Source organism: Colletotrichum acutatum (assembly GCF_030867785.1).
Source record: "Colletotrichum acutatum strain CBS 112980 chromosome Unknown BDZ83scaffold_205, whole genome shotgun sequence".
NCBI lineage: Eukaryota > Fungi > Ascomycota > Sordariomycetes > Glomerellales > Glomerellaceae > Colletotrichum > Colletotrichum acutatum.
The window spans coordinates 43,370-54,321 of NW_026849199.1; the positions used below are offsets into that span (position 1 = coordinate 43,370).

The window sequence follows — 10,952 nt, forward strand, 5'->3', positions numbered from 1 at the left end:
CATCATGATAACATGGCAGCATGGGAGAAAAAAAAAAAAAAAAAAAAAAAAAAGAATGGCACGACTCAGGTTTGGAGGAATGTCATCTCGAGGAACGACCAGACCGGTTCAGAACAGGGTGCGACGATAATTTCGAGGATGACCACCACACCAACAGCGCGCGCCCTTCAACAAATTACAAACGCAAACCGGCCCCATCCCCGCAGTTCTACCCCGGATTCAATGACACAATCGGAATTGCCAACAGCTTCGTTCAGTCCATGTCCCTTACCCCGTGCCCCCTGCTCGTGCTGGCCGCCCCCCGGTAACGAGGAGCGAGCAAAAGCCCGTCGCAAACCGCTTCCAGTTGCTCCTTCGTACGAAGATCTCGCACGCCAAAGCTGTGTAGCTCGGTTCTCGCGGCACAACGGCCGAGTCGTTTGACGCAAGTTTGAACCTTGGGATCCGCCGAACGCGGTAGATCAGCTACTTTATCACAGTCAACTAGACGCCAATACAACCTGCTGATGCATACTTGTTATCCATGGCCTTGTTTGCCTTGTTTAGCCTTGTTCATCGACGTGCTGCGTTTTTCTCGTCACTCTTTTTTTTTCTTGCCGCCTAATGTCCATGAAACCAGTTCCGCTTTGCCACGAATGTGTCCTGTTTATGTCGGGCGAGAACTCGGCGTAAATGCTACCTCCTTTCTCACCACCCACCAAAACCACACCAGACTCCGAAACTGTTATCTCTGCGGTTGGTAATGGTTGTATGTCAAATTATTGAGCAGAAAGCCTCTGTGGCCAGTCAGAGTTCGCCTAAAGAACCGGCAGAAAAAAGAAGACACACAAAAAAACAGGGTCCGTATGGGTTCCGTTCACGCACGAGAGAAGTCTGTCTGGCATGGATACTCGCTCCAAAAACCCGCGTCGCGTGAGATCTCGCCTTGCTCGCCTCGCTCAACAGGCGGCCCTGGACGGGGAAGACGGGCATATGCAGGGGGGGGGGGGATCAGCCCTTTGTGCGCTTTGTGTGGCCACATCTGCAGGGAAGTGCGTAGGAGGCGTCGACAAGCCTTTTGGGGCCTTCCAGTCGATCTTCTAGAAGCCTTCCCAATGAGTGACAGTGTGAGTGGGATCGGCATGGATCTCGAGTCAAGGATGTCGGGAATGTACGGGACCGCGGCGGCGCTATTACGTCTAACTTTGCGGCCCTCAGCGGGTAAGCGGCCTTGCAACCCACGACTGGTTTAGCGCATCGAGACAAGACACTCAAGACAATCCAAGACTTGCAGAAATGGCCTACGGCAGCGCGGGAAGGCAACTCGAAGGGGAGGAGGGGGACGGGTAGAAGGGTGGAAGGGTGGGAGAGATCCGAGGGAACAGCATGACAACCTATGGGAGTCTTTTCCCGCGGACGGGCTCAGGCCCCCTCCCCCCTTGTTCGGCAATCGTCACTCTTGGCTTTGGCTCTTGTTCGTTTTCGTCTGAAAATTTTTGAGCCTCATACTCTTGGCCCAACGTCCAATGTTCAAGGTCACCTATGACGCTCTTTTCCTCGCTCGAGTTTCAGCAACTCTAGATAAGGCAAAGTTTTCTCTTTCGTCCGTTTTCCTCTTTCGAAGGAGCTCAGACTATCTCTCTTCAAATCCCAGTCACGTCAGGCCTCTTCCCAGCGCGCCACCGGTCGTATTTCGGGGTCGCCCGTGGGAACAGCAACATGGACTGACTCAAGGGGGGGCGAGATGAGGCCACTCTGCGGCTCTGCTTCTGGGTCCTTTAGGTAAAGAATAGGTCACAATATCCACCCTATTACGATGCAAAAACTCTACCAATTGCCTCAGTCCCGCATTTACACGACCGCGAACACAGCAACCCCGTCAGCAACCCTCAACTTGCTGGCACGCGGTCCTAGTTTTCTTGACAACGAGAAATACAATTGTTCACTGGGAAACTCGGGGAAGCAGCACGCGGCCTCACGCAAAGACCAATGTGTCAATTCTGGAATCTCAGGGACGCTGGTCGATTTCGCGGGGAAAGTCTGCAACGGTTTATTCCCCCGCAATTTCACAAACGCACGGAATCTGGTCCCAAAGCAAGGGGGGCCGGGTTGATGATTCTTTGTACAAAGTACGAGTCGTCGAATAGCAGAGCTTTCCGTGGGACTTGAGTATCCGTATGTCAGCCATCTAGGTAATCTGGCTGACGAACTCTTGCCGCCCACTCGCCCACTCTCTCGTCCCTCGTCCGTGGTAAGGCCATCTACCCATCCCCATCCCCATCCCATTCCATTTCCCAGGTGCCGGTGTCACCGCCCACGATCGCGGGGGGGCCAAAAGATAAGGACCCTGGTCCAATCATCGTAGGTTCCGGGCCTCAGTCGAGGTGAATTGCTTTCAACTCGACGAGGTCGAGCCCTCGGCCTGACTCCGGGGTCGGTGCTGATGCTCCGCCCTTTGCCACCATATATCCCGCCTCCGTCTTCCCATCTTCTTGTTGTTGTTTCTCTCTTTCAGTCCAACCGGCTCTTGACTCTTCATCTCTCTCTCTTCTCTCTTTCCTCAGCTGAAGTCAGACCTGTTCAACCCGGTCCGTCCTGTTGTGCGTCCGTGTGTGCTTGTCCCATACAACGCCCTCACCTCCAACGACAACCATCTCGCCTTTGACATCATCCCGTCAAAGCTTCCTCCCCTCCTCCTCTTCCTCCGCCCGGGCCCCACGCCACACACAAAACTTGGACTGTAGACCAAAAAACACCACACTCTCTCCAACCTCACACACACACGAAGCCCATCATGGATCACGACCAGATTAGACAACAGCAGGCTCATGCCGCCGAGAACAAGGACACCAAGTCCTCCGACGGCGCCGCCGTCACCCCTCAATTTTCCCGCGATGCTGTCTTCCCCGGCGAAGTAGTCGGCGAGGTGACCGACCTCAACCGCCAGGACCTCGAGAAGCAAAAGGCCGCTCAGGGCAGCGCCCACTTCCACCGCCTCGGCTGGAAACGTCTCACCGTCGTCCTCATCGTCGAGGCCATCGCCCTCGGCAGTCTGTCTCTCCCCGCCGCCTTCGCCTCCCTCGGTATGGTCGCCGGCGTTATCCTTTGCATTGGTCTTGGTCTTGTGGCTATTTACACCAGTGACGTCGTCGGTGCGGTCAAGATCAAGTTCCCTCACGTATCGCACTACGCCGACGCCGGTCAGCTCATGTTTGGCCGCTGGGGTTACGAAATCATTGGTGCCATGTTCGCGCTTCAGTTGACGTTCCTGGTTAGCTCTCACACCCTCACCGGCGCCATCGCTTTCGGCAACATCACCAACGACGGCGCGTGCTCCATTGTCTTTGCCGTCGTCTCCGCCATTATCCTGCTGATTCTTGCCATCCCCCCTTCCTTTGCCGAAGTCGCCATCCTGGGATACATTGATTTCGTCTCCATCATTCTCGCCATCGGTATCACCATCATCGCGACCGGTATCAACAGGGGTGAGATCACCACCGCTCCCTGGTCTGCCTGGCCCAAGGAGGGCATTACCTTTGCTGAGGCCTTCATCGCCATCACCAACATTGTCTTCGCCTACAGCTTTGCCATTTGCCAGTTCTCCTTCATGGATGAGATGCACACCCCGACCGACTACAAGAAGTCTATTTGGGCCCTTGGTCTGATTGAGATCTTCATCTACACCTTCACTGGCGCCCTCATCTACGCCTTTGTCGGCCAGGATGTGAAGTCCCCTGCCCTGCTGTCCGCCGGTAACACCATCTCCAAGATTGCATTCGGCGTCGCCCTGCCCGTTATCTTCATCTCAGGATCCATCAACACCACCGTCGTCGGCCGCTACATCCACGGTCGTGTCTACAAGGACTCCATTATCCGCTTCATCAACACCAAGATGGGCTGGATCACTTGGCTCGGTCTCATCACCGTCATCACCATCATCGCCTTCATCATCGCCGAAGCTATCCCTTTCTTCTCCGAGCTTCTGTCCATCAGCTCCTCGCTCTTCATCTCCGGCTTTACCTTTTACTTCCCCGCCCTGATGTGGTTCATGCTCATGCGCGAGGGTTCCATGTTCGCCAAGGAGAATCTCATGAAGACTGCGCTCAACGGTCTTGCCTTCATCATCGGCATTGTTGTTCTGGTTTGCGGTACCTACGCCAGTATTGTTGAGATTGTAAGTTTCCCTGCGCATGCCCGTTCAAGCGTAACGATGCTAATTGTCTCGAATAGGACCTCAAGTTCAAGACTGGAAAGATCAGCAGCCCCTTCACCTGCGCTTCCCTCGCCTAAATACCAATCTCGTCGAATTTATAGTTTTGATAGTGCAGATAATAATACCCCTTGAATTATCTTGTAACATACAGCAATGCGTCTCAGCTCATGCCATACTTTTGAGGGAAGCAACCGTAGTGGCCTACCAAAGGTGCAACCCGACTTGTGCATGTTGAAGACGCGTGCCCGTGTCAAGAAGCCGATGCCCGAGAGGCGAGTGCTTCCGCTGGACTATCAACTGCTTGTGCTCTGTTGCTGCTGAACCACACGTTGCCGTAGGTGATTTGCCGGCTGAAAGACCACCTTGCTGACATGTTTTTCAACAGCAATGTTTTCACAGACTAAATAGGATTTTTCCAATAACAAATCAATTGCAAGTACCAACCTCATGATCGATAAAACACGCCCAAGGTATCAAAACGCCAGGCGGAGTCCAATTATCCTACACGCCAACATTTCCATCCTATCCCCTCTCCCACCCCTTCACCAGCAACTCAACCACCAGCTCATTTCTCCATTTCCTACGTGTTGCCCTTGTCTTAGTCACTTCCGGTGCTCTTCATCCAGGCTTCACCTGATTCGCTTCCGATGCCCTTGGTGGGTTTGGCGTTGTTTTTCCGGGAAAACAAAAATAAGGTACGGTAGTCCCGTCAGCTCTGGTTCAAGGAAAGACGCGTGCAGAGGTAAGGTAGGTGAAGGTGGTAAACACTGAGGTGAGTTAGGCGCGTCCGGAGCTGGCCCTCATATTCCCCTTCAAGGATGCATGTATATTCCCTTGCTGCCTTGTGTAGGGCTGATGCCTTTTCTTGAGCCCAGCTGCCTACACTCGGGGGTCAGAGTAGTTTGCTGGTCAACATCAAGTCCGAGAATATAGTGACAAGCTTGACTACCAACAGAAGGCTGAGCCACATTGAGCAATCGCCAACTTACACGTACTCAAGGCTCCCTCCCATTCGACATCCATTGCTTGCTTTGTGCTCTTCATAGTGAGCCGAAATTGGGAGTGCAACAGGACTCAAATGGCAAAAGTCACCTGGTCCACAAAAAGATATGCAGGAGCAGTCTATGGACCATTATCAGACTTCCCATCTTGTAACGTATTTTCTTCTTTGCTGTATCGATCAGGCTGATCAGGGACACTTTCTGGTCATGTGGTGAGCGACGGGCTTTCGAATGAGGTTGATGCCATCACGGCAAGTCTCTAATTGCCGCGGGACGAGGCCAGGGCGTGCCCTGATGAATAGTGGAGACGGGAGTAATAAGGTAACGTACCTCACCTTACCCAGTGGGTGACACAATTGTTTACCAACCACCTAGTAACTTAAGTCTGTCTCTGTTAAGGTACCTACCCGGGAGGGGGGGTGCGCACGACAGAGGTCCGTTGGCCTGCTCCTTAGGGGGGGTATGCCCCTAGGGGGTTAGTCTGCTAGCTGCATGACCTCCGGTGTTGAGCGTGGTTAATACGTATCGACCATTGCGGCCGACCTCTGCGGTGGACCTTTCCGGCCGGCGCCGCCGCGTGAAGGGCAGCTTGCCCATCCCGAATTGCATAGCGGTTTTCGTATCGAAATCACCATATTGCGTTGAGCGCGTGCTTGGGGCACATTGCGCGTATTGTGTAGTTAAAAAGTGTACCGTATCGTGTGATTTCCCTTGAAAGCCTGATCCCGTTAAGGTCGATCTTTTGCGCCTGTAAAGCCGGAAAAAAAACCACCACATACGCTATAGATTGAACGCACCTCTGCTGGGTACCCCCCTATTCCCCCTTAGGTATTTGTAAAAAGAGGGTTTTTGGAATGATCCTGGGTTGAAGGCCATACTTTTTTGTCACCCAAATCCTTGGTGCCTGCCACCTGCTCCCGTGAGTGAGGTGGGTCCGACCAGACACACCTGGAAGGTCCTGGGGAACGGCGATAGGCACCACCTTTGTGCCTTTCCCTCCCCCCCTCCCCTATTTTACCCTTCCTTGACCACCTCACCTTGGTAGGCACCGAACAAGGTAGGTAGTCCCAAGCCCTTGCCTACCTACGTCGGCGCCTTCAATCCTCACCTTCATCTACCTCAAGGTTCCTTATTCATCCAAGCTTGCCTTAAAACAAGGTCCCTTCCCTCGCTTGTGATTTCTCGTCTGTTTCTTTGCCCAACTTTTCATCGCGGGCTTCGGACTATTGCGGAAGTGCGCTTCATCATCGCGACAACAGGCAAGTCTACATCCACCAGTTCAACCCAGCATCAGACTAACCAAAGGTAGCAGGAACCAGTCTTTGGAACGAGATTGACGACATGGCTTCTTCTTCCTCCTCTGAGGAGACAGCTGCCAGACGTCGAAGGGAGGATATGGACATTCTCCCCGAACACGAGAAGAATTACTCGCCAGGACGACGACTCCTTCTTCGATCACACAAACCGCTTCCGCCCTACGGCGATCATCACTATCCGCTTCCGGATGGCTGGACTTCTCGCGACTTGATGATATCCGATGAAGAGAAGGCCTTTTCGCTCAGACGACTGGTTTTCCACCCGAACAATGCGCCCAAGACCATTGACAAGAACAACCAAGATGACCATGCTGCTTCCATGGAGGTCGAGATCATTCGGATGATTGACGGCAGTGCTGTATACCATCCTGGTCCCCAAAAAGTCCTTTGCAAAGTTGTCGCTTCGCCATCGGCCGCCCCAAATGAACGAGAGCATGAGATCCCGTCTGAGGGACAGCTACTCTTCCTGAAGGTGTTCGATCCCTTGTTCTGGCACAAGACCATCGACATCACCAAGCGCCTCATCAAAGTCACAATCCAGGCCGACTCAGCATTCAGTGACGAATTCGGCGCCTATAACCGCCTCTTTGAAAAGGAGCTCACTGGCTTCCCCCATGTCGCTCCTCAATTCTATGGAGGATGGATCACGGAAGTCAAGTCGATCAACCCATCGTTCGCAGACCGGACCCGGGATGTTGCGGTGCTTGCAACCGAATTTATCGATGGCACCGGCCTCGACCAACTCTTTGCACTTGATGGCCCCAAGTATGAGGTGGTTGAGCTATACAACAGCGCCGAGTCACGCGATGCTTTCACCACAGACCTCGATACAAGAATGGATACTATAAAGCAGCTCATGGACGGTACTATGTCGGAAGAGTACATTGGAGTTGATCATTGCCGTTTTCACTCTAGCAATGTTATAATTTCCATGCGAAACCTCGGTGAGCCGCTGGAGAAACCCAGGGCTGTTCTGATTGGCTATGGGCAGGCGTTGGTCGATGATTTGCGCAGGGAGCCTGCTGACACGTACAAGAACTATCCAACAAAGCCCCATCCGTTCCTTCGATTCGGCTGGCAGAGACTGGAGTCTTTCGCAGGCTGGATCCCTGCCCATTGGAAAGGTCCGAACATCAACCGCCCGCGTTTGCTCGACCAATGGGTCGTTCAAACATTTGGTCCTTTGACGCCCAATGAAGAATATACCTTTCTTGCGTCCGACGATCTGGAATTAGAACCCGAGTCCGAGCTCGAGGGAACATCTACAAGCGCCTTGCCCGAGGAACAGCCTTAGAGTGGCAGTCACCTGGAAACGGTTGCCCCGACTGTCGCGACAACTTCTGACCTTTCGGTACAGTCCGCGGACTCAGATTATGCCCATGTCTCAACGACGCTTGCTACCGAGGAAGATCATGATGAGAATGTCTCCAGCCTGAACGACAAAGACGAAGCAGCCGGGCCCTCTTCGGACGACTCCTGCTCTTTGCCGCAGTCGTCACTGTTGGCTGGAATCTCTGGCGGGCGCGACTCTTACACTGGGTTGCAAGATTCGAGGCCCACTGTTCTGGACCCCATTGATTTGGAGAGCCTGACACTCGAAGAGAAATCGGACGATAATCAGCCCAGCCGGCCCAAAGAACGTCGCTTCTATCCTAACACCATCTTCCGGAACCGCGCGAATATGCACAACATGATCTTCAGTCGCCCGACGCCGTATGAGGAGCCAAGCGAGGAGCCAGGCGAGGAGCCAGGCGAGGAACGAGGTGAGGACCCGAACATCGACTAAGACTTGGCGATTCCGCGAACAAGATTCTACCTCTGAGAAGGGAGGGTAAGAAAAGAGCACATCTGGCAAGAACATCGAAGGGTGATGGGGTGGTGATGGATTGACAAAGATACACGTTGTCTTACACGGACACAGAGAATCTTGGGGGCAATGCAAAGTTGTATTGGGAGTACAGGACGGAGATGCCGCCATGGGAGATGGATGGATTCTGCTTGGAGGTTTGGCACCGTTAATCAACTCTTTTATGCAAGGTTGATACGTGTAACTAGCAATAATCATTCAAAGTCTCTGTAAGCTCTAGTAGATCACTGCTGTAGCACAAGGTATGCGTGGACTGCGGCACTTCAATCCCATGGGTGGCGGTCAGACATGACGCTTAGTGCTACTCAAGAGTGAGTAGTAGTCCATCTGTGTGTCCGACCTCACCTACCTTGTTCGCAGTTTGTCTCTGGGTGCGGACCAAATAAGTATCGGATTTGGGTCTGAATTCGTGGCTTTGTGTGGTCACTGAATTTAGTGACCATATCCCCTCCTTCGTGCTCTTCCGAGGTTTTTCAATCCTTCTAAAGACCCGTTTCCCCAATTTGGCAGTCACTGGAAGTAATTTTTATATGATATATGAAGAAAAGTTTGAAAGTCCAAAGTTCCTCCTACTCCTCTATTCCGACGCTTGAATTAAGCGTGATAAAAATAGAAGGAGACTGTTAGCCTGGCCACGCCTTATATACGTGCGTTTATCTTCAAACCGATGTATGAGAGGCGAAAATTTCGCGACACTACTGACTGCTTAGGTATGGCCTATTTTGGTTGTAGGAGGTGACTTGTCATTGAGGTAGCTAGAGGTAACCCGATGGGTGCCAAGCAGCGGCTTGTGTTTGGCACAATCAAGACACATGACCGAATTAAGAAGTTGCTATTACTGCATACCTTATCCCACTCTCAGGCTTCTCCTTTCTACAGATACAGAACTGAAGTAATGCTGATGCCATAAGAGACGTGAGCCTTTCTGCACGGCAAGTTCCTCAGGCCCACATCAATCGCCCCCAATCGCCCCCAATCGCCCCCAATCGCCCCCATTCGCGTCCATGAAGAACTCATCTCCAAACGCCCCCTTCGGTTCCAGCAAAATCCATATTTGCTGACCAGAAACATGCAAACATTAGTCATGGAGACCGCGAACGCTGCGTAACCAGGCACCGAGCATGACGCGCCGGATTTGAGCTGGGTTGTCGACGACCACTGCGCTAACAATCTGGCCTGGTCCTTCTCGAAGCCGCGTTATCTCGTCCTTTGACATGAAGTCTCTCGTGAGACCCTCAAACTCAAACATGATCAAGGATTGATGCTCCATGAAACCGACAAAGCGAGCGGGAGTGGTGATAGCGTAACTCGTCGATTGTTGTTGTTGTTGTTGTTGTTGTTGTATTTAACGCCGTGGCGGCCGGGCTAGAGCCCTTACCGCAGACCTCCCGAAGGGTATATGGCGTGGAGGGCCGTGAGCCAAGGCTACCTACTCTACAGTACGTCGTCTCTTTACATCGTCCTCCAAATCATGCCTTGTGGCCACTACGCGTTCTGTCTGTCCCCGGTTCCCGCTGGTGCCCCAGTTTCATTCTTTCCCAAATCGTCCCTTGGAATCGGGAGGTTCTTTGTAGTCCGCACTCACATCTACCTAGGTGTGGATGCTGCTACCGCAGACAGATCTTCTGGAAGAAGTCCGTCACGCGGAGAAAGGCCTCGAAGCCTCGTGGGTCGGTGATTAATCTCTTGAAGTAGGCCTCGAGAGATCCCATAGGACCTATGGGCTCGGGCATACTGCGAGAGTGGAGGGTCGGCCACCGTTGCCTCCTCGCCAGCGTTAGTCGACAGTAGACCAGGTGGTCCACGTCTTTCGCCTCTCCACAAGAGCACATCATTAGAGCGTCGTCGTGGTTGAAACGTCGGTGATATTGCTCGAAGTCCCCGTGACCCGATCGTGCCGCCAGCAGGTGATGTAACGTAGCCCGCGGCAAGGCCAGTTCAGGAGGGCTGGACAGAGCTGCCTCAAGCCCCAAGTCCGCGTACCGCGGCCTTCGCTCTTTATACCACCATCTCCTGTGCTGGCTTTGTAATTTTTCCCTTGCAAGCCGCTTGATGCCCGCTAGTGTTGCCATTTGACCCATCCGCGCCGGCAGTGTCGTTCCTTCTTTGGCCAGCCGGTCCGCGGCCTCGTTTCCTTCGATGCCCTGGTGTCCCGGGGACCAGTGCGTCCGTATATCAAATATCCTGGCCGCTTCTTGGATTTCGAGGAACGCGTCTTGTGACGAGTCCGGCGCCTTGCCGCGGATGCCTTGTATAACGCTGGTGTTGTCGATACATATGTGGATTGGATGACCGCGATTGGTGAGCAGAGCCCTTCTGAGGCCGGTTCGCGCCCCTTCGACCTCGGCGTCGAACACTTCTGCTAGTCCGAGTCGGCCGCACCCTTGCGCTATGCGTTTGGAGTCTCGGTAGATGACGAAGCCGTACCCCACGGCTCCGTTCGTCGCCCTGGAGCCGTCCGAGAAGACGATCATATGGCTTTCCGGTACTGTCTTTAGCCAGCGCTCGAAAGCTTTCGCAGCCTCTTCTTTGCATTGAACTACTATCTGATCCTGTGAGCTTGGCAGGTACTGTGA

At 53.3% G+C, this 10,952-nt stretch overlaps 4 protein-coding genes across 4 annotated transcripts; 2 read left to right on the plus strand and 2 right to left on the minus strand.

The window, feature by feature from the left end:
* Window positions 1-2,773: 2,773 nt before the first annotated feature.
* Window positions 2,774-4,269, plus strand: BDZ83DRAFT_593066 (transmembrane amino acid transporter; the record flags this gene model as incomplete). Its single annotated transcript, XM_060506594.1, has 2 exons — window positions 2,774-4,153; window positions 4,210-4,269. The coding sequence occupies 2 exons, from the start codon at window positions 2,774-2,776 to the stop codon at window positions 4,267-4,269; spliced, it is 1,440 nt and encodes a 479-aa protein (XP_060358127.1).
* A 1,925-nt stretch (window positions 4,270-6,194) lies between these two features.
* BDZ83DRAFT_174930 (uncharacterized protein) lies at window positions 6,195-7,904 on the plus strand. Its single transcript, XM_060501484.1, has 2 exons — window positions 6,195-6,452; window positions 6,506-7,904. Exon 2 carries the CDS (start codon window positions 6,535-6,537, stop codon window positions 7,801-7,803), a length of 1,269 nt encoding a protein of 422 aa, XP_060358128.1. The 5' UTR covers window positions 6,195-6,452; window positions 6,506-6,534; the 3' UTR covers window positions 7,804-7,904.
* Window positions 7,851-8,764, minus strand: BDZ83DRAFT_174991 (uncharacterized protein). The gene has a single exon (XM_060501485.1). The coding sequence runs from the start codon at window positions 8,572-8,574 to the stop codon at window positions 8,005-8,007; it is 570 nt and encodes a 189-aa protein (XP_060358129.1). The 5' UTR covers window positions 8,575-8,764; the 3' UTR covers window positions 7,851-8,004.
* Window positions 8,765-9,373: 609 nt separating this feature from the next.
* BDZ83DRAFT_642720 (uncharacterized protein) lies at window positions 9,374-9,719 on the minus strand (the record flags this gene model as incomplete). Its single annotated transcript, XM_060509633.1, has 1 exon — window positions 9,374-9,719. A coding segment is annotated over exon 1 (188 nt), but the record flags the coding sequence as incomplete, so codon positions are not given.
* Window positions 9,720-10,952: the final 1,233 nt, after the last annotated feature.